The sequence below is a fragment of the Capricornis sumatraensis genome, chromosome 7 (assembly GCF_032405125.1).
Source record: "Capricornis sumatraensis isolate serow.1 chromosome 7, serow.2, whole genome shotgun sequence".
Classification (NCBI taxonomy): Eukaryota; Metazoa; Chordata; class Mammalia; order Artiodactyla; family Bovidae; genus Capricornis; species Capricornis sumatraensis.
The window spans coordinates 62,200,050-62,223,746 of record NC_091075.1 but is presented as its reverse complement, the minus strand read 5'-3'; the positions used below and the strand labels follow the sequence as shown (position 1 = coordinate 62,223,746).

The following is a 23,697-nucleotide window of genomic DNA, read 5'->3' as shown; positions in this document are numbered from 1 at the left end:
ACTGGTTATTAATGAAAATGCAGACAGTACCAGCTTATACAAGTTATATGAGGGATTTTTAAATCTAATTTTCAGAAAGGAGATAGTGACAATAGGAATAAAGAATTCCTCTGTGTCAATGGGGTTGAGTGTGTGGTGCCTCATTTAATAGATAGAACAAATCCTGAAACAGTTTTTTAACTGGTTGTTGTGTGTGTATGTGTGTGATTTCTCACTTTACACAGAGCATATTACTCTGTCCTTCTTCTGTATGTTAAGGCACATTTATGTAAATCCTGCATCAATTCAGAATCCCTCGGTGGTTCAACCCAGATGGCAGTGACTTGAGTTCAGTAATGAGAGTCTTCCCTTCCCATTGCCCAGGGAGAAGCCAAGCCTGAGGTTGGTCTCAGACCTCTGAGTTCTGGTTGAAAAGCTTTGGGCTTCAGCCACCAGGAGCTTTAGATTAGCTTTAAAACAAAGCAGAAACAAAAATTCCAAGGTTCTCTGTATTATTGACATCAGAGTTGCCCTCCTTTTACAGGAAACTCTAGATTGTTCCTTCCGTGGTTGCTACTTCTCCCCAGTGTTTGCAGTGATTTCAGAGATTACAAAGACTGCCAAAAAGTGGGGGATTGCAGCAGAGTCTGGCCTGGAGTCTGGCCTGCTGCCGTTAACAGCATTAAAGCACTTATATTGTCCGCAAGATAAGTGTTGATAAATAATGTAGCACCTGTAAAACATTTTCCCCAAAATCTTTTTTTAAACTTATTAAAAAGTTAACACATAGGGGCGGGGGGGGAAATTGACACAGGAAGCTCAGAAATTCACCATTGGCCCATAGTTTTTTTGGCATCACATTTATGCAGAACCTCCGTGTTCCTCTGGAGTTCTTTGCAGACCTCTCTCTGTGGAAGGTTCAAGTCGCACCCTGCGGCTGGGTCCCCTGAATAATGCGAAGTTCTCTCTCCCTCCTTCTCTCCTTTCCCACCAGGAACTCTCCGCTCCTATCTATGAGTCTCTGTCATATTTCTTACTACCGTCTCAAAGCTTTATGACAGCATTCAGTCTGCAGAGTCACTTCTCCTCTTAGAATTTTGGGGATCCATTGCCTTGCAGCATTCTCTGGGCCCCTCCATGGTTATACTGTGTGATCACCAGGGTTAATCCTAGAGTAGTTTCCAGTTTCTGAAGTTACAGGGTTCCTTAAGGCTCCCTCTGCCCTTGTGTCCCCACACTCACAGGACACAATCTGAGTTACTTGAGACACTGGCGTGTTACCTGCTTGTGAGGAGGGGCCACAAGAAGTCCTTTTGGTCTGTCCGTCTTGGCTGTAGTCCTGGGTACATCTGTTCCTCAGATATGTTGTCATCTCTGGGAGTAGGTTTTTAGCTTTTATTCTGGTCTTTGCTGGAAATTTGCTCCATTTTAATTTTTCATCTCTGTGTACATACATTCCTACCCTATGAATTCAATAGAGCTAATTTTAAGCAAAGCCTTTAAAACAGCTACTCAGAACTCTTGTTCCTTCTTGAATTGCTGTGAATGACTTGGAAGAGCATCTGCTCACACCCTCTTCATCTTTGCATCGCACTCTGCTGCCAGTTGGTCAGGGACCATCTCCACAAACGGTGGTGACTAAGGAAGACTTTGACGAACGACCTTCCATGCCCACTACTCCCCCTACAAGGCAGAAACTCATTCTTGTTGGCAGCAGCTCTGCAGCACTCTCGGGACTCGAGTTTACTTGTTTGTAAAATGAGGTGGCTGGGTTCCAGGTCCCCTGGGCCCTTATGCACTAGGTCTCTATGCTGTGGGTAAAGGCTCTTCCTGTGTGCATGCTGTGTAGACTTCTAGGAGTCGGCTTTGCGAGTGAGGATCTGGTAAATCTCCCTTTAGGGTTGATCAAATCAACAGCTTTGCTTCTAACTGTGGTCTTTGTAGGTCTTCACACTCTATGAGTTCACTGTGTTCATCTCAGACCCTTTGTAAAAAGTTGCAGATATTTTGTTTCTTGGTGAGCAATGCAGTTTAAAAAAGATCTTTCTTATAAGCCAACAATAAAAACTACAATCAGTCCCAATAATGATGATGAGTATAGCTTTTGCGTACATGCTAAGTTGCTTCAGTCGTGTCTGACTCTTTGCATCCCCATGGACTGCAGCCTGCCAGGCTCCTCTGTCCATGGGATTCTCCAGGCAAGTATACTGGAGTGGGTTGCCATGCCCTCCTCCAGAGGATCTTCCCGACCCAAGGATCAAACCTGCCTCTCTTGTGTCTCCTGAATTGCAGACAGATTCTCTACCACTGAGTCACCAGGGAAGCCGGAGTATCAGTTCAGTTCAGTTCAGTTGCTCAGTCGTGTCTGACTCTTTGCGACTCCATGAATCACAGCACACCAGGCCTCCCTGTCCATCACCAGCTCCCGGAGTTCACTCAAACTCATGTCCATCGAGTTGGTGATGCCATCCAGCCATCTCATCCTCTGTCATCCCCTTCTCCTCCTGCCCCCAATCCCTCCCAGCATCAGAGTCTTCTCCAATGAGTCAACTCTTCCCATGAGGTGGCCAAAGTACTGGAGTTTCAGCTTTAGCATCATCCTTCCAAAGAACACCCATCTCCTTCAGAATGGACTGGTTGGATCTCCTTGCAGTCCAAGGGACTCTCAAGAGTCTTCTCCAACACCATAGCTCAAAAGCATCAATTCTTTGGCACTCAGCTTTCTTCACAGTCCAACTCTCACATCCATACATGACCGCTGGAAAAACCATAGCCTTGACTAGACGGACCTTAGTTGGCAAAGTAATGTCTCTGCTTTTGAATATGCTATCTAGGTTGGTCATAACTTTCCTTCCAAGGAGTAAGTGTCTTTTAATTTCATGGCTGCAGTCACCATCTGCAGTGATTTTGGAGCCAAAAAATATAAAGTCTGACACTGTTTCCACTGTTTTCCCATCTATTTGCCATGAAGTGATGGGACCAGATGCCATGATCTTTGTTTTCTGAATGTTGAGCTTTAAGCCAACTTTTTCACTCTCCTCTTTCTCTTTCATCAAAGTTCCTCTTCACTTTCTGCCATAAGGGTGGTGTCATCTGCATATCTGAGGTTACTGATATTTCTCCCAGCTGGAGTCTAGGTTTTACCAAACACCAAATACTGTGCAAAGACTATGTGACATGTATGAACTCACTTAACCCTCATAGTGATCATATTCTGTGCTTGGGGCAGAGAAGACTGCAGAGCAAGCCTCTACCTTCTTGTTATTTGTGTTACGGTGTGGGGGGGGAGAGAAATAGCAAAAGATAGCAGTGTCCCAGCCCTGCCTAGCCCCAGGTCTCCAACCCTTAGCCTGGAGGGTGCAGCCTGTCTCCTGACCTCAGGCTCTCTGCACTTTCTGCTGGATCAGCAACCCCTCTAAAGTTCACATAGTCATCTTGCTTTCCCTGCAAGATAAAATGGCCAACTTTACATGCAAAACTTGGGTATTCATTATGGTTTTACTCTATGCTTACTCTGCAAATAAGGCTTCTCAACTCTGCAGCAGCAGAAATGAAATCAAGAGTGTAAATCAGCCATGTGGACCATACAACTTGCCTCTCGATCTTTTCCAAGACTCCCATAGAGGAAAACTAAAATATCATTCACACTTTGGGGAAGAAGAATAGTTTCCCAGGAGTAGGACATCTGCCACTTCTCTGCAGAAACAGGAACGGCTCCTGCCAGCCTCACTGCTGGGCCTGGATGGGCGTGGGCTCTGCCTCAGGCTCTGAGAGTGTGGGCCGTGAGCCGATGTTTACTGCTACAGACTCAGCTTCTGTTGGCATTCGAGTGTCTCCAGCGGCAGAAGTTCCCTTTTGTCCCACTGGCCCACCAGGAGAAGTTTCTGTGGTTACTGTCAGATCAAGGTTCTTGGAGATGTTTCGTGGTGACTTTGAGGTCTCCCGGGCCTTGGGCTGCAGCAGGCTGGGCCACCTGCAGGAGGCTGTTACTGGGTGTTTGGCTGGTGGGATTTGAAGGTGCTCTAGCTGGAAGGGTCAGGCATCAGGTTTAAGAAGCGCCCCCTTCTGCCCATATCCCACCTCCCTTTGTAAGAAGTCCACCGTCTCATAGCATATTAGAAATCATCTTCTGTGGAAGCGTTTGAATTTTTGAGCGGTTGAAGTATTGAGTTCTTGTCCAGTGTTGCTTGGCTGAGTGTAAGAATGGTCCAAGTCTTACTCTCCAAAGACTCAGCAGGCCTGCTCCATGTCCAGAGGGACCCATATAAAGAGCCCTTCCTTGTAGGATCTCGGTGGTCTTCAGCTCAGAGTCAGGATTGGGACAGAGGGCCTGCGTGACAAGGAGGTGTCCAGATCCCACTGACGCCTAGAGGGGACATGAGCACCGCACGCTGCTCTGGGACAGGACTCCCAGACCTGCTGGGAGCCCATTGTGTCAATCAGGAACCACCTGGAAGCCCGGAGAGAAGGGCTGCAAACACAGCCAGGACTCGAGTTTTCCTTGGTCTACGTCTCCCAGAGCCCTTGAATGTGGGCTGCTGTCTGCAGGGCTGTGTGAAGGCCCCGCAGGGTAGCGAAGAGAGGAGTCCTATTAGACCAATAAGGATGGATTGGACACTGGGCACGGATTAGCCTATGGAAGGGTTGGCCCTCTGCTCTCAGAATGGAGGCACTTAGAGGCAAGTGATATCTGACCCTAGCTCAACTTACTGGCGAAATGGATATTTTTATATGACTTTTATGTCGGTGTTGGCGGTTTAGTTGGTAACTCATGTCCAACTCTTGTGACCCTATGGACTGTAGCCTGCCAGACTCCTCTGGGATTTCCCAGGCAAGAATACTGGAGTGGGTCGCCCTTTCCTTCTCCAGGGGATCTTCCCAACCCAGGGAGCGCACCTGGGTCTCCTGCACTGCAGATGGATTCTTCACTGACTGAGCCACCAGGGAAGCCCTTATGTCACCCGGCACGGCCTAGATCAGATTTGTTGAAAATTCAGAGATACTCTTAACAATAATAGCTAACACATCGAAGACTTAGCAAGTGCCATTCTAAGCACATTAGAGGTATTGCACCATTTATTGCTCCCGACATTCCTTAGGTCATAAGACTGTCCTTGTCTCCATTTTTCAGGTGAGAAAGCTGCGTCACTCAAGAATTGAGGGGGGAGCTGGAATTCAGACATAGGTGCTCAGGCTTCAGAGTCCAGGCTCTGTGCACTTGCTATAGTCCAGGCTCCACTTGCTCTGTGCTAGGCTCTCTGCCCATTCAAGGCGGAATTCTCAGCAGCATCTGTGGAGTTATCCTCCAAAGAGGCAGACACTTAGATCAATTAGCTGGCCAAGGGAGCAGCTGGAGAATAGCGGTCCAGGCAGTTCCATTGCTCTCTTGCCACCATCCTCCAGTCTGTCTCCAGCCCAAGGGTCTTCATTTGACAAATGTTCAGTGAGCGTGTAGCACGTGTCAGGCCCTCTTTGGGGTGGGGTCATTCAGAGGTCCACAGAAGAGGCTTGTTCTTGGAGACCCTCCTATGGATGGAGTGCTCTGTTTCCAGAACAGCTACTGCTGACGGTGGGGACGTCCAGCCGGTCCCCAGATGTGTCCCTTTGCTGAACCTCACTGAGATGGTTTCCTCTTCTGTAAAGTCAAGACAACACAGCAGTCTGCCTTGAGAACTAAGCCTCAGATCACACTGTGGCTGCTACTTGTTTACTGTGTGGCCTGGGGTGATTCTGCTTGGTTCTCCAGACTCGATTTCTCACATGTAAAATAAAGAACTGCTGCTCTGTAGGATTGTGAACACATGTTGTGCTACCTGTCGTAGGCTATGAAGCATTGCGAAAGTGATCTATAAATGTCAGGGCTGCCTTGCTTTCCCTGCCAAGCCCAGGCTCTTAATTTTATATATTAATACAAAATACTCAGCCCAGAGAAAGCACTGGCTAAATGGTGACTGCTAGAAAGACGATGACGACTGCATATAAATTTGTTGGATGCACTGTACTTGCAGATATGTTTAAATATGCACGTACATCTAATTTGTTCTGTGATATTGTGGAAACACTGGGCCAAATCTTCTGGTTGAACCCACCTCCACTCAACTTTTCCATTGATAAAAATAGGCCTCCAAATGCCAGGCTGGCTCCTGTGCAGGAAATGACTAATATAATCTACTGTTTACGTATTATATCACAACCCAGAGGCCTGTGCCTTGCACTAGCTATCAGTCTCCAAGTATCCTAGCCATTAGGATGTGGAAGCAGGCTCCTCTGCTTGCCTCTCTACTCAGCCTGCGGTCAGCGAGTGGTCAGAACTGAGTGGATTTCCTCCAGAGGACGGATCTTCTTGTGAGCCAGGCTGAGCAACGAGTGAGACGTACACTTTGCCCTGTAAATGAGTAAATTGGCATTCTGGTGTTTGTTTTTAAACGTATTTAAATTCCTCAGAATGTCGTAAGTCACCCTGTTCAGTAATAGATTAGCGACCGTCACTGTGGACATCACCAGGAGATGCTGGCCTGTCTTCAGCTGAAGGAAGCTTTCATGTGAGAGAAAGAGCAGGACCCTGGCTGAGGGGCCCAGAGGCCTCAGCCCCACACTGGCTGCCCCGTGGTCCCTCCCACAGGTTGTTGCTGAGTCTGATCACCCTAGGACTTCCTAGAACACAATGTGAGCAGCAGTACAACGGCCTAGAGGGATGAGGGCACAGGGCACAGTCATCAGGCAGTTGATTAATTTTTTTTTTTTTTTTTTGCTTTACCTCGGTGGAGACTCCTTACCCTCAGAGTTGGGGGTTCGGAGGGGGAGAAGTGTAATGGCGCCCCCTGGTGGAAAATGTGAGCAAAAGCACCTAGGCCACCTCCGGACTTGTGGGGGCTCTCCTAGACCTCTGAGCCATCGGAAGCAGAGCCAGCTGGAAGCCATAAATCGAGGCCTGAGGAGGCTTGAAACCCTCATTCTCTGTTCAAGGAGATTTTCCTTCTTCTCCACGTTTCCGCCCTTGAATCATCTGGGGCCTTTCAGAGTAGGACCAGGCCTCCTGACCTCTGGTATCAGCCTTCTCTGGCCGACCTAAGAACGAGGGAGAGGGGCTGTGCACAGGCGCACGCCTGTGGGGTGGAGGGAGGGGTTGTAGGCCCTCTGTGAGGTCTCTGGGTGTAGAGTGAAGTTTACCTGCCCTCCTTCCTCTCCCCACTTTAGGAAAACCAACGTTGTTGCAGCTCCTAGGAGACAGCGTGGCGTGATGACAGGAATTTGTTGGTACATAAACTGATGCTGAAGCTGAAACTCCAGTACTTTGGGCACCTGATGCGAAGAGCTGACTCATTTGAAAAGACCCTGATGCTGGGAAAGATTGGGGGCAGGAGGAGAAGGGGACGACAGAGGATGAGATGGTTGGATGGCATCACCGACTCAATGGACATGAGTTTGAGTAAAGTCTGGGAGTTGGTGATGGACAGGGAGGCCTGGCGTGCTGCAGTCCATGGGGTCGCAAAGAGTCGGACACGACTGAGTGACTGAACTGAACTGAAACTGGGGTTTGAATACCGGCTTCATTATATGCTAGCTGGTTGCCTGAAGTTTATATACCACTGTATGAATCTACTCCCATAACGAAATACCACACAGATCGAGTGGCTTAAACAACAGAAACTAATTTTCTCACCCTTTGCAGGCTGGAAGTCCAGCGTCAAGGTGCTGGCAGATTTCATTTCCCCCAGAGCCTCTTCTTTGGTTTGCAGATGTCGGCCTTCTCTCTGTCCCCACTTGGCCTTCTCTGTGTGCCCACGTTCCTGGTGTCTCTTTCTTTTCATAAGGACTCTAGTCCTACTGCATTAAGCCTACTTTATGACCTCATTTAATCTTAGTACCTCTTTAACTGCCCTGTGTCCATACACAACCACACTGGGCCTGAGAGCTTCAATATATGAATTCTCAGTTCAGTTCAGTTGCTCATATCAGGTATGACATTCAGTTCAATTCAGATGCTCAATCATATCTGACTCTCTGAGACCCCATGGACTGTAGCACGCCAGGCCTCCCTGTCCATCACCAACTCCCGGGAGCTTACTGAAACCCATGTCCATCAAATCAGTGATGCCATCCAACCATCTCATCCTCTGTCATCCCCTTCTCCTCTTGCCTTCAATCCTTTCTCAGCATCAGGGTCTTTTCTAAGGAATCAGTTCTTTGCATCAGGTGGCCAAAGTATTGGAGTTTCAGCATCAGTCCTTCTAATGAATATTCAGGACTGATTTCCTTTAGGATTGACTGGTTTGATCTCCTTGCAGTCCAAGGGATTCTCAAGAGTCTTCTCCAATACTACAGTTCAAAAGCATCAATTCTTCCGCACTTATTTTTCTTTATGGTCCAACTCTCACATCCATACATGACTACTGGAAAAACCATAGCTTTGGATACAATTCAGTCTATAACAAGCACTCTGTGCCTTAGTTTCCCCATCTGTAAAATAGGAATAGTAATAACATCTGTCTCATATGTTACCATGAGTTGATTGAATATTGTAAAAGAAAGTGCCCCCCCCCCCCCCCACCGCACTTGCACACACATCTAACCCTGGTTCCTGACTCAGAGTTCCTAAATCCTTTTCAGTTTCCTAGATGATAGTAAGGTCTTTTATTCTAATGATGTGACTCTAGGTAGGCTTCTGGGTAGGGGCTGGTCACCAGAATGACCAAGCTATGATTAGAAGCTTAGAAGAGGAGATAGAAAGGAAGTTAATGAACAGTCATGCCTATTGGATGACGTTGCTATAAAAACCCCTAAAGTGCAAGGCTCAGAGAGCTTCTGAGCTGGTCAACATGTGGAGGCCCTGGCAGAGTGGCCTGAACCAGAGAGAGCCTGAGAACTCCACGCCCTCTCACTTACCTTGTCTTCGTCTCTCTGCATGTTCCTGAGTTATATTCTTTTATAATAAACAGGTAATCTAGTAAGTAAACTTCCTCCAAGTTTTGTGAACCTCTCCAGCAAGTTAATCCTGAGGAGGGATCAGGGGAGTCTCCAGTTTATAACTGCTTGGTCAGAAGACAGGTGACAACCCGGACTTAGTGATTAGTGTCTGAGGGGTGGGGGTTGCGGCAAGCAGCCTTGTGGGTCTGAGACCTTAACCTGTGGGATCTGACTGTCCCTCTAAGTAGAGAGTGTCAGGCTTGAGTTAAATCGTAGCACACCCCTCTGGTGTTGCAGAGACTTGCTTGGGTGCAGAAGAGCTCCTGCACATTTGATGATTAGATGGATCAGAATTGATGTGTTCTGTGTGAGTAGTAAAAGAGAAGTGGATTTTTCCCACCCAATATATACACACAGACGCTCGTAATAAATGCTGCGGGTGACACTCTTGTCCTCCACTTCAGTACGCCCCACCCCAATCCCCTCCTCACCACCACTTCACAAGTGTTAGCATTCTGTGTGATGACCAGAGTCAGACTTTGCAAAACGTTTTAGATAACCTTAGACTTGCCAGGGTTCCTTTGGGAGTTTCAGTCAGTTCAGTCGCTCAGTCGTGTCTAACTCTTTGCAACCCCATGGACTGCAGCACACCAGGCCTCCCTATCCATCACCAACTCCCAAGTTTAGTCAAACTCATGTCCATCGAGTCGGTGATGCCATCCAGCCATCTCATCCTCTGTCATCCCCTTCTCCTCCTGCCCCCAATTCCTCCCAGCATCAGAGTCTTCTCCAATGAGTCAACTCTTCGCATGAGGTGGCCAAAGTATTAGAGTTTCAGCTTTAGCATCAGTCCTTCGAATGAACACCCAGGACTGATCTCCTTTAGAATGGACTGGTTGGATCTCCTTGCAGTCCAAGGGACTCTCAAGAGTCTTCTCCAACACCATAGCTCAAAAGCATCAATTCTTCGGCGCTCAGCTTTCTTCACAGTCCAACTCTCACATCCATACATGACCACTGGAAAAACCATAGCCTTGACTAGATGGACCTTTGTTGGCAAAGTAATGTCTCTGCTTTTGAATATGCTATCTAGGTTGGGCATAACTTTCCTTCCAAGGAGTAAGCGTCTTTTAATTTCATGGCTGCAGTCACCATCTGCAGTGATTTTGGAGCCCAAAAAATTAAAGTCTGACACTGTTTCCACTGTTTGCCTATCTATCTGCCATGAAGTGATGGGACCAGATGACATGATCTTAGTTTTCTGAATGGTGAACTTTAAGCCAACTTTTTCACTCTCCTCTTTCACTTTCATCAAGAGGCTTTTTAGTTCCTCTTCACTTTCTGCCATAAGGGTGGTGTCATCTGCATATCTGAGGTTATTGATATTTCTCCCAGCAATCTTGATTCCAGCTTTTGCTTCTTCTAGCCCAGCATTTCTCATGATGTACTCTGCATATAAGGTAAAGAAGCAGGGTGACAATATACTGCCTTGACGTACTCCTTTTCCTATTTGGAACCAGTCTGTTGTTCCATGTCCTGTTCTAACTGTTGCTTCCTGACCTGCATATAGGTTTCTCAAGAGGCAGGGCAGGTGGTCTGGTATTCCCATCTCTTTCAGAATTTTCCACAGTTTATTCTGATCCACACAGTCAAAGGCTTTGGCATAGTCAATAAAGCAGAAATAGATGTTTTTCTGGAACTCTCTTGCTTTTTCCATGATCCAGTGGATGTTGGCAATTTGATCTCTGGTTCCTCTGCCTTTTCTAAAACCAGCTTGAACATCTGGAAGTTCACAGTTCACGTATTGCTGAAGCCTGGCTTGGAGAACTTTGAGTATTACTTTACTAGTGTGTGAGATGAGTGCAATTGTGCGGTAGTTTGAGCATTCTTTGGCATTGCCTTTCTTTGGGATTGAAATGAAAACTGACCTTTTCCAGTCCTGTGGCCACTGCTGAGTTTTCCAAATTTGCTGGCATATTGAGTGCAGCACTTTCACAGCATCATCTTTCAGGATTTGAAATAGCTCAACTGGAATTCCATCACCTCCACTAGCTTTGTTTGTAGTGATGCTTTCTAAGGCCCACTTGACTTCACATTCCAGGATGTCTGTCTCTAGGTGAGTGATCACACCATCGTGATTATCTTGGTCATGAAGATCTTTTTTGTACAGTTCTTCTGTGTATTCTTGCCACCTCTTCTTAATATCTTCTGCTTCTGTTAGGTCCATACCATTTCTGGAGTTTATTTCTTCTCAAAAACGGGTGGAATAACTCATTTACTTGGTTATGAGAATTAAACCAAATTGAATTAGATAACTTATAAAAAGTCGCTAACATAGGAGTGCAATAAATGGAAATTCCCTCCCTCACTCTGAAATCCCATTTAAGCCCTAGTGAGAATATTGCTCTTCAACATAATCATGCTTAGAAAAATGTTAAAAGCATATGGATGTCATGATTTCATTGCTGTGTAAAAGTGCACATCTTATGTGTTAAGTTGAAAGCAAGACACGTTGGTTTCATGATTTCAGTGCTGCTCACACGTGTTTTAAGTTGAAAGTCGGAATCCAGCACGATAGCACTGTCCCATTCTCCAGCATGAATCCTCCCCCATCCCCACTTGAGGGGACAGGAGGAGGCCAGGCCACAGCTCTGCCCATCTGAACTGGCTCATCTGCCAGAGACCACTTGGGAAGGAAGAATGGGGAGATTTTGCTTCCCCTGAGTAAGAGTGAGGAAGCAAAGACACCTCAGCAATCGTTGAGTATTTAAAGTATTACGTGCAGAGTCAGATCTCAGCCCTACCCCCCCACCCCACCAAGTGTGACCTCCCCTTGAGCCTGCTCTTCAGCACGTCAGTGGTTCAAACCTGGGTTCCCTTAAATCTCAGAACGATTGCTTTCCCCATGTGGTAGAGTGGTGAGTCAGCAAGCACTTTTTATAAAGCCGAGGGAGCAGTTGCAGGAGACATCGCCTGCTGGAATGGCACACAGAGAGGGCGAAATCAAGGCGCGGGGCTTTGAAAGAGCTCTTACATTTTCATTTAAGGATTTTAAGTTACCGAAGCCTTAAATCTCAGAAACCTGCATGACCTCACGCTGTACGTGAGAAACGACTAAAGGCACCGTCTCTAAACTGCAGCACATCTTTCCCCACTTCCGTTAGATAACTTAGCTCTGATTCCATCACTGTGCATGCGCTGAGCATTTCCCAACCATAGGGAATGTGGTTGGTATTCCTGCCCCTGACCTTGCAGGTAGGTCTCTAGAGTGTTTATTAGGGGCGGAGCCTGTTATTTACTAGAGACAGAGATCACCTGGGCTGGGAACCCCCCTCCGTGAACTGACCACCAGTAAGGGGTGGTGAGCAGGCAGGCAGGCAGAGAGGTGGGCGTTGTAGACGAGATTTCAATTACAGGTCAGTTTTTGGTGCCTGGCACGCTGTCAGCACTAGATGCGTGTTAGTTATTATGATGAGTGTCCACTTCGATAGCATAAGCCGTCGGCATAGGATGTTAGCATAGGACGAATTTTTCCCATCGAGTGATCTTGCCCTGAAAAGTAGGAAACAGGGAGAGTTAAGTAAGCGGTACTAGCGGGCCCATGGCCCCAGAGGGCGAGTGTCTTGTTTTCTGCTTGGTTGCTCACCACGTTGCAGACAGTCTGGGGAGAAACAGCAGGAACAGCTGACGTGCTCATTGGGGTCAGTGTAGAAATGCTCTTTGGGTCCTCCCTGGCTGCCCAGGTTGTTACCAGGCTGAATAATTAATCAGGCTGATTCCTTGCTTCAGCCGGATGGAGAACTAGGTCAGGCTCCACTCCAGAGTCCCCCGGCACCTCTCTGGTGCAGCCCACTGAGATGCTGAATTTAGAAAGCATTTCAGTGTTTCCAGGAAAACCAGTGGCAGGTGAAGCCTGAATTTGTCTCAAACTGTGTCCATAATGATAGTGATCTACAGTCCTATATATCATGACCACAAGCTCTGATTTGCTGAAGACTTCCCTGTGTGTTATGGAAACCACAATCTAAGGAAGATATTTGGAACCCTGAAAAGCCTGTGCATTTTTAGACAACGCTCTGAAAGTCATTTGAGGTCACAGCCCTTTGTTTATTACTGGCTGCCTTATTTCTCAGCAAAATCTGGACTGTCCTGTAGGCAAAAATCAAGTCCGTGCCATCTGTGATGCAGTAACTGGGGAGGGGAAGGACAGAGGACAGTTCCAAATTCTTAGAGAGACATCCCAGGATATAGGCTCTCAAGCGTGATGACTTTATCCTAGATGGTTACCTTACGGCAGCCATTAGTATGAAATAAAAACAGATTCTCAGTTTCTCTGCAGGCTGTATGATATTTAAAAGGTCCTTCCTCATAGTCACATACAACAAGAATACATGTATTTTTTCCCACCTGACCCCAAGAACACAGATATAACCAGCCTCCGCAGAGCAGCTCTGTGTAGCTCAGGCAGCAGCGGGATCTCTATGTTCTTAGGATGCAGGTGAGACAGGCTTGAGTCCCTGTCTCACATCCTGCAGAGTTCATGGGTCCACCCTCCCCCACCCCCCGCACCCCTGCAGTTCTGCCAGTTACCTGGGCTTATATTTCTCTTGTGTTGACTCCCAGCGCTCCACTCGGAGGCTTTTGCCACTATTCTCCTCTGCCAAGCATTTACCCAGGGCAGGAGTCCACCCTTCTCTTCATTCCTGATGATGTCAGCAATCTCTCTATCAGGCTTTTGCCGGAGCATCAGGGGTAATATAGAGGGGGCTTACGTTGAAGTTAGTCACTGGTTTTCAAAACTGGGTGTTGGACTTCCTTCACCTTTCTAAGTCATTCAGGCACTGCCTGCCATTTCAGAACTTCCCCAGAGGCTCTGCAGCCCTTTCTCACTGCTCCTCCCCCATTTCCCTTTCTCCCCTAAACTTCTGATCCTTTCTTATGTACAGCCGGCTAACCATTTTCCTCATCCACTTCTCAAAAAAAAAAAACTCAGATGCCTGCTACTCAGCTTTTTCTACCCTGAATGCACGTTACCTTAATTGATGTCCTGATGAGTTGAGTACTCTGATTTCCAAAGTCCTTGGGGTTCTTTTAAAGTGTTTTATATTCCCAGAACCTTTGGATCGCTTTGGATCCTCTTTCCATTACATGCAAACACACATAATTTTGGATATATTTGTAGGAGATTTAGAGCTTCTTGAAGCCCATCAGTGGCTCTCCGGGGTCCGTGGACTCCTAGATGGGCTCATGAAATGATGGAGCCTGGGGGCTTTCTTCCCCTCCTTCTCCCCAGGCCTCTCCCATCCCCAGCCACCCAAGGTATAGCCATAGTAATGTTTGATCATAAGTTGGAAAAATGAAGCAGAATTGGCTGACTGACTGTTGGTGGAATTCCCCAGTCCTGAAGCTTTTGACTGGGCTTCCCAGGTGGATCAGTGGTCAAGAATCCTCTTGCTGTTGCAGAAGCTAAAGGAGACGGGTTCAATCTCTGGGTCAGGAAGATCCCCGGGAGGAAGAAATGGCAACCCACTGCAGTCTTCTTACCTGAAAAATCCTATGGGCAGAGGAGTCTGGAGGGCTACAGTCCATGAGGTCTCAAAGAGTCAGACACAACCGAGTGACTCTACACGCGTGCATGACACTTGTGAAAGGGATCAGTGTGCCTTCCTGTTCAGTGGCTCTGTCTTGTCCAACTCTGTGACCCTTTGGACTATAGCCCACCAGGATCAAGATCCACCAGGATCTTCCCAACCTAGGCATTGAACCTGCGTCTTCTGTGTCTCCTGAGTTGCAACTGGATTCTTTACCCCCTGAGCCAGAGACCTTGTGAAAATACCAGCCACCTTTTCTTGAGCATCCACTTTGGGCCAGGTCCTCTTCTTACCATCAGGCTTCCCATTAATCATGCCAGTACCCCCAGGTGGTCCATACCACCAACCTCACTGCAACAAGTGAAGAGACTGACACGTACTAAGGTTTAGTAACTTGGCTCCAATCACATAGCTTGTAGTAGCCAATGTGGGATTTGATCCCATGTCAGTGACTTGAAAACCTAGGCGCTAAACCAGTGTCTCACATCCCTTCCCCCATGTACCCACTGTACCTTACTCGTTGTGGTTTATGTCAACAGAGCTGTGCAACCTCTGGTGTCACAGCCAAATGAATACACCCTTCCAGGTTTTTGAAATACTACTCAGAGCAGAGCATTGGGCCTCTCAGGTTCACTGATGTGCCTCCAGTACTTGGCATATCACAGTTGTCAGTAAATCTTTGTTAAATGAATAAACCCATCCATCCTACAAGGCTCAGCTCAGTACCATATCCTTCAGTGAGCTGCCCATGAGTCGCTCTCTCTGAGTTTAAAGACTCCCAACACACACGTGTGCCTCTCTGTGCCCGTACTTCTCATCGCCATGCAATAGATTCCTGCTTTATGTCCACTGTGCATCCCGCTCATTTCCCTATGTCTCCAGGAACCAGTAGGCACTCAATAAATGTTTACTGACTTCTATACACAGTTGTTACTGTGCTGCAGAGAATCCAGCTTAGTGGTAAGCAATTCCAATAAATGAGTATGGATTAGGATTACACTTGCAGTGTAAACCAAATTGTAGCTTTTCTCTTGGATGTTCTTAGTTTTTTTAACATCTATAATTTAGTGTTGCTATCAATTCTGGTATCATTTACTTTTTTGTCACCATCCTTCAATACTTATGTAGAGCCTTAACTGTGTTCTAGGCATGGAAGGTGCTGCTTTGTGGATTACGCTGGTCTGAGCAGCGGCATCTCTGATGCCACACACAGAGCTGGCTCACCTGGCTGGAGGCGAGGCTTGTGTCTGACTATAACTCCATCGGCTCCAATTGCCTTGTCTCTCCCCTCCCCCAGTTTTCAGCCAGTAGGCTCTCATCTTGCTTGTCCTTGTTAAAACTCAAGAGAAGGAGGACTTCTCCTCCTGTGGGAGAATGAAGGACATGCGAGGGTCTCTTGGAGCCAGAGAGAGAAGAGAGGGAACATTTGCTGAGGGCCTGCAGCGCCCCATCCCTGAGCTTCCTTGTTCACTTCGGGTCTCCTGGTGCTCTGAGCCTAGTGTTTTTGTCATTTTGCAACTGAGTAAGCTTCGGTTCCTGGAGGCTGAGCCACACTGATGGGACTAGGGGAATGCGGACACATGACTGACGGGCCCCAGAAACCAAGGCTTGGCACTGTGCTCTACCCCTCAACGTGTGCCTCGGAAGGAGGTTCTCCGCAGGCATCCATCTCTATCAATAGAGGACTCAAACAGAAGTTGAAACGGGATGTGTGTTTCCAACCAAGATACGACCATTGGTTCCAGTGCAGGGGAGAGAGAACAGGTGGGACAGAAAGAAGCCCCAACCAAGAGCCACATCCCTCCCAGTTCAGCCGTGACCTTGGTTCCCTAAATGCCCATAATAACTGATGGCAGCAACAGGCAGAGCAGCAAACTCTGCCCAGTTCATCCTCACAATACACACAGGTTATTGCGAGACAGGGACTTCAGTGTCCTTGTTTTACAGGTGAGGAAACTGAGGCACAGAACGGTTAATGAGCATGCCCAATATCACACATAGTAAGTGGCAATCCTGAGATTTGGAACCTAGATCTGCCATTTAGGATCAGTGGTCCCCAGACCTGCAACTTCAGCATCACCTGGGAAACTATTACAAATTCAGGTTTGAGGGCCCTGCCCTGGCCCACGGAATCAGAAACTGTGGGGATGGTGTCCGATTTTCTGTGTTTTAACAGAGCCTTCTGAGTGTTTTAGTTGTGGCTGATATCAGTTAAACTAAAGAAATCTTTAAAATCCATACATAAATGTTATAATTTATCAATAACATGATAAATGTTTATTGGGTTATTATATGCCAGATATGCTAAAGATTTTACCTATATTATCTCTGTCGAACAACAGTACTATAAAGTATAGGTACGATTATTATCCCCATTTTACAGATAAAAAAACTAAGTCTTAGAGACCAGTGATTTCCCCAAAGTCACTAGCTGGTAGGTACAAAGTCGTGACCTGAATCCAGATCCTCCTGATGACACAGACCCCTGAACCATTCATTACTTATTTTTACCCTTTTGGTAAAGAGCTACTGAAGAATGAGCATCAGAGTACAAATGTTGATTTTGTTTTCTTCAAAGTTTTGAAAAAAGTGTTTAAACAGTTAGATTGATTAGATATGTGATTATGTATTTGGATCGAATATTTTGAGTTCCTCCTATTCTATGAGTGTTTATTCCGAAAGCGGATTGTATATTAATTATTTCCTGACTTTAAGGAAATGTGGTGGCTATAAACCTTCCTGGCCACACGGGGGCAGCACCAAGTAGCACAGGTTGCTCTTCGCTGCTTGGTTCTTTGGGAGGAAATAGAGCTGGCTTCTTAGTGGGGCTTCTCCCACACACATCCATTTCCTTTTACTGTGGCCGTAGGGACCAGTGGTGAAGTTTTTCAGATCAGAAACTAAATTACAACAGCAGAAGTATTGAATACATACAGAAAATTAATTGTATTGTGAGGACTATTGTTTTTTTGAGACCCATGCATTCTTGGACTCAAAGAGAAAAAGCAGCCAGCATTCTTTTTCACCTTCCTTAATGTTAATAAGTTCTTTGAGCATTCATGACTATAGGATTCTGTAATAGGCTGTATAAAAAGTGAGGAAATGTGCTCCTGGCTTCTAGCTTTAGAGCAAAGCACCATCCCACAGGAATGCTGGTATATTAGGGTTCCCTGTTCACCGCCCCCTCCCCCCACCACACACACGCCCTGCCATGTTGAGCCCATTTCCACCTGGGCATATCTCATGCATATGATACATTCAAAGCTCAGTCTCTGTGCCATTGGGTGAATTCACTGGAATGTTGACTAGAGTGACTATAATTTATTGTGCAAACTAGGACACTTTTGAGAATAAAAGGAGCTGCTCTTAATGATTTTGCCAGAAAACAAATATAAACCAAAACCATCCTGGGGATAATTGGAACATGGGGATCACACTAATTACAAATCTCCTAATCTTTCATTTTCCCCCTTGGATGACTCCCTTTAAGGTGTAAGTCGCACTGTACTCATTTGCACTTTCACTCGTTGGCAATCATTTGCACTTTCACTCAGCAGTGCTCATAATACAGGTTTTTCTACCTTGTGAGAACCCTCTGAGGTAAGTATTACTGTTGTTCTCATTTTTGCAAATTAAAAAAAAAATGAGATTTTGTAAGTTACACAGCCAAGATCACAGCACCTTTAAGTCAGACCTAAAATTTTAATTAGGCGGTCCCTGCTCTTGGGCTGGGCTTCCTTGGTGACTCAGATGGTAAAAGAATCTGCCTGCCAATGAAGGAGATGCGGTTCCATCCCTGGGTCAGGAAGATCCCCTGGACGAGGAAATCACTACCCACTCCAGTATGCTTGCCTGGAGAATTCCATGGATAGAGGAGCCTGGCGGGCTATGGGCCATAGGGTTGCAAAGAGACACGACGGAGTACACATGCTCTTGGGCCAGATACGCTCAACTGTATTGACCTTGCTGACTGTGTTCCTGTGCTCTTGTGGGCCCAGCCCAGTTGGACTCTGCCCCTCCAGCAACATCTCAGGCATAGGGCAGAGCAGTAAGAGGCCCAAAGGTTAAACTGCCTGGGCTGGAAACCTAGGTCCACCATTTATCAGCCTTGTGCTTCACTCTCCTTCCTCTTCTATAAAAGGGATACAGTAACTTAGTATCAACCTGGTAGGGTTGAGGTGAGGATTAAATGAGTAAATACCTATCAGATGACTTCTAGAACTCACCTAAGGGTGGGACCTGGTTGCCAGTAGAACCCACTGGGTTCAAGGGGGTAGAAACTTTCAGTCCCATGCCCATCCCCAAGGAAGGGAGAGGAGCTGGAGATTGAGTTCAGTCACCGGTGGCCTGTGATTTAACCAGTCATGCCCATGTAATGCGAGAAGGCAATGGCACCCCACTCCAGTACTCTTGCCCGGAGAATCCCATGGACGGGGGAGCCTGGTAGGCTGCATGGGGTAGTCCATGGGGTCGTGAAGAGTCGGACACGACTGAGCAACTTCACTTTCACTTTTCACTTTCATGCATTGGAGAAGGAAATGGCAACCCACTCCACTGTTCTTGCCTGGAGAATCCCAGGGACGGGGGAGCCTGTTGGGCTGCTGTCTGTGGGGTCGCACAAAGTCGGACACAACGGATGCGACTTAGCAGCAGCAGCGCATGTAATGAAGCCTCCGTAAAACCCAGAGGACAGGATTCAGAGAGTTTCCAGGCTGGTGCACACGTGGAGGCTGGGGAGAGTGGTCCCTGGGAAGCGCATGGCAGCTCTGCACGCTTCCTCTGCACCTTGTCCTGTGCATCTCTTCCTTCTGGCTGTTCTTGAGTTATATCCTTTTATCATCAACCTCTGGGAGGTAGTGGAGGACAGAGGAGCCTGGCGTGCTACAGTCCATGGGGTCGCAAAGACACGACTTAGTGACCAAACAATTGCATCAGTGATCTAGTACATAAAATGTTTCTCTGAGTTCTGCTGGCCACTCTAGCAAATAAAGCGAACCCAATGAGGACAGTCCATCAGAACATTCAAGCTGTGGCTGGTTGGCTAGAAGCTCAGGTGATAACAGGTTTGCAGTTGGCAACTGAAGTTGGCAGGGGTGTCGGGGAGAAGGGCTCTTGTAGGGCTGAGCCCTAAACCTGTGGGATCTGCTGCTCTCTCTGGGTAGATAGTGTCAGAATTGAGCTGAACTTTCAGACACCCTACTGGTGACTGAGAACTGCTCTTTGGCGTAGAGGAAAACCTCCACACATTTGGTGAAGGTGGAAGAGGTGAGATTTTCCATTATAAGGTGGTGCATAGCAAGATCAAAATGGCAGATGGAAGCAGGGAGATTGTGGCGTTGTGATTTTACTCACCAGGGACTACGCTGGGAACCAACAAAGAAAAATTACTGAGCTGCACAGTGCCCCCTGCAGGAAGCAGAAAATGAGTACTTGAAGGCATGGCCCTTGAAGTTGTGGGTCTTAATGAAACGTGGGGAGACGCACTATGGTGTCCTCCTGTGGCATTTCTGACACGCCCACTTGCAGGAGTAGTTTGGTTTCAGGTTAAAGGGAGCAGAGCCTCAGAGGGAGCAGCCCTGGCTCCTGTGGCACCTTCCTCTTGGGCAGTGTCTCTCCAACAGATACACGTGCACACATGAACTGTGAGGGCATCTCCCAGAAGCTTTCCCCAGGACCCGGGGTCCTGAGTAGCTTTTGCAGTTGTTGTAGCGATGACCTTCTCTTTTTGGTATTTCTGTAAGAGGCCTCATGGGCACCGTCAGTGTGCGGGAGCTGTTCCATTCCACATGGGGTCCGCACCGGGTCCCAGGTACCTCGGTCCTTCCCCTCTAGGACCTGAGGATCCACATTCTGCTAATGTTTTCAGTATTTTGGTGGGATATTTTTTTGAGAAAGTGATTGATAATTCAGGAAGGAGGCATACCATCTGGGTATAGGGGCTGAGACACAGAGAAGGTTAAACTAGACTGAATGTGGTCACTTTGGGACACTTTGCTGCATTTCTTCATTTTGTTATGAAGTGCAGTTATGGAAACTTTAGAAGATGCTGAGAGTCAGCCTGTTGGCTCCACAGAAGTGTGGCACCTCGTTTGCCCCTCCTCTCCTGGGAACGTGGTCCCTTCAATTGATGTGCAGCTCAGGAGGGGACCTGCATCACAGGTTGCCATGGGATACTGCAGTTCCAGCCACCTGGTAAACCTGGCAGTTAACCGCTAGGTAGATGCTGTATCCAAACTGCCCTCATATGTCCCATGAACTTCTTTATACATTTTTGGATTTTTTTATTTGTTGCAACATGCATATGATACTTTCCATATTTAAAAAAAATTGAATACCTGAACTTTTAAAAAGAAGATGAGCATGATCTCAAAATGAATATCTCTAAATCATAAAAGAATAAATTGAATTTGTGCTCTGTTTTCTTACAGGTTCATTATTCTGTAGACTTTTCAGGATTTGGTGCTAATAACAAACACAGATTTGTTATGATGAACACACACCCCCACCCTCCATTCTCCTTCATTTCTGGGTATTAGAGAATACATTTTGCCCCATTGTTATTAGAAACAAGTGCCAAACATGTATTTAATTCCTCTCCCTTCTATTGTCTTTTCCTAGGTGCTTAACGAATAACAACTCTCAGAGAGGTTACTCCTTGTGAGAACCCTCTGAGGTTCTTACTATTGAAAAATCCTGCCTGATACTAGATAAAAGATACTGATACTGCCAGATACTAGAAAAAAAAGAGCTTACAAATGTTTAAACCCATTAGCCCTATCATTCTACTTCTAATAATTGGTTCTATGAAAAAAACTGAACACACACACAGAAAGGTAGGCAAGAATATAGTTATTACTACATTTTTTAGTAGTAAAAAATAGCCACAATTAAATTTTTCAACAATCGAGAATTAGTTATTAAGTTAGATGACTGAAGATTTTATAGTCATTGAAGACACATTATGCACATCTTGTAGAGGATCTTAGGCTACCTGTGGCCAGTAAGTAATCTCTGGATCTCTGATTTTCTCCTAGTGTTTCGCTGTGCGCTCTCTGGGGTGGGTGGAAATGGCAGAGGAGGACCTCGCTCCTGGCAAGAGTAGTGTTGCCGTCAACAACTGCATCCGGCAGCTTTCCTACTGCAAAAACGACATCCGAGATACAGTTGGCATTTGGGGAGAGGTAAGTTACAGGTGAAAATAATTAATGTCAGACTGGCTTGCATTCCCGCTGTGCCTATGAAACCCCAGAGCCCCAAGAGCCGAGAGACACAGGACTGAGAGCGCTGAAGGTATTTATTGGGCTCCAGGGATGTTCCACACTCAGCCAATCATTCTCGCTTCAGGTGATTAGCCAGCAGTGGTCCCTGGTTCAGTCCTGTAATACGGAGATTGTTGGTAGGATTGACTGATGAAGATGGCCTTTGTTGCCTTTGTGAGGACCTGAATCAATCCCAAGGAAATGCTTTGTGTGTGTATGTGTGTGTGGTGGGGAGGAGCAGGGTGGATTTGATCTCCTGGTGGGTGGAAATTACGCTGGGGGCCACTTCCCACTGGGTCTGGCTGCAGATTTCTTTTAGGCTGCAGCCAATGACCCAGTTCCTGGTGGGAAAGAACAAAGAGAGAGAGGGAAAAGGCACCAAAAATTCCCAGTCAGCTCTCAGTTATCCCAAAGCAGGTCACCTGGTTAGCCCCCGGGGGCCCTAGGACCTGCCCTGCTCACGGGGCCCCAGCTCCTCAGGACTCTCTGATCACGCAGCTCCTGAGCACGTGGCAGCCCTCAGCTGAAAGCGGGAAGAAGGGAGCCTGGCCTTCACTGGGGGGACAGGTTGGGGAACTGCAACCCTCCCCTGTAGCTTGGCTCATCCTCTTGGCTCTGCCAGCCATTACCTAGCTGCTCACCAGCTACCCAGCCTCCATGAGGTGCCAGGAGACAGAATCTCTCTAGGACCTGCACCTCAATCATGATTAATCTACAGACTGGATAATTAGCAGCTGGCTCTTTGCCCAGGGTCTGGACACAACTGTGCCATAGAAAAACTCTGCCCACAGCAAGCCTTGTGAGTTGCAGTTCCCAACAGAGACACTGGGAGGCGCTTCAGGTCTGAGGCGGCCTGCTGTCTGTTGCTCCAGGCTCTGTAGGGTCTGTGCAATTACGCCTGGAAGTGGCTCTCTTCCCCTTTCGGAAGATTTCAAATCATCCTGGATCTCAGTTGTAGATGCTTGGCTTAAGTAAGCACTGACGAGCGGAGGCATTGCAACAGCCATGTCTGCCTCCTCAGCAGCAGAGCCTACGTTCACTCTGAGAACTTGTGATGGGACATCATTCTTAAAACCCAGACCAAGGAGCAGTTTATCTGTCCCACTTTGGAATTTGAAGATTGGCCAAAAAGCCTCACCATTCTTCCCCGCTAGACCATCCTGGTGGAGAAGAAAATGATACCCACTCCAGGATTCCTGCCTGGAGAATCCCCATGGACAGAGGAGCCTGGCAGGCTACAGTCCAGGGGGTCACAAAGAGTTGGACACAACTGAAGCGACTTAGCATCACATAGTGTAGCACAGACCTCCCTGGCATCCACGCCACAGCATCTGGGCTGACTATGACCTTCAGTGGACACAGCCTTTCCGTCAGACAGCAAACATTTAATAATTTCCTAAAATGCCTGAGGGTTTGCAAGGGGAATGAAGTTGGATAGGCTAGCGTTCCTGCCCTCAAAGAGCCCAGAGCCTGAAGAGTGATGCTGGAAACCTCCTCCTCCCCAGTGATGGTATCACTGCAGCACCCCCTGTGGCTAAAGGCATCTCGGCCTCTGTGTCGGATCATGAGCAAGTCACTTAACCTGTAAGCCTCGGTTTCCCCATCTGCTAATTGGAGATAATAACAAACCAAGCTCTGAGGCAAGTGAGAGCGTTCACGAGCCAAGGAGCCTGAAGCGTGTGCTGTAATATCTGAGATGTCATAAAGGGACATCAGCATTAGCTACTGAAGCACCGAGAAGTGTCACACAGCTGTGCCTGCTATTTACCGGGCAAATCACACAGATCAGAGGTGATGTACAAACCGAGAAGAGACAGCCCTTGACAGGAAGGCCATCACAGGGATGGCTGGTAGGGTCTGGGCAGAAGGGAAGGAGTGGGGACAGAGGGGTTATGAGAGGCTGGCCCACCTGGAGTTAGTAAGAGACCAAATTCTCCAGGGAACCTGCCATTAGCCTTTTT

At 47.2% G+C, this 23,697-nt stretch overlaps 1 protein-coding gene across 2 annotated transcripts in view; it reads left to right on the top strand.

Annotated features, from left to right (window-relative positions):
- APBB2 (amyloid beta precursor protein binding family B member 2) overlaps positions 1–23,697 on the top strand; it is a 188,435-nt gene that overhangs the window by 93,676 nt on the left and 71,062 nt on the right. For both annotated transcript variants that reach the window (XM_068974803.1, XM_068974802.1), the window contains exon 6: positions 21,512–21,658. In XM_068974803.1, the coding sequence (XP_068830904.1) occupies positions 21,512–21,658 (147 nt within the window). The remainder of the gene's footprint in view (positions 1–21,511; positions 21,659–23,697) is intronic.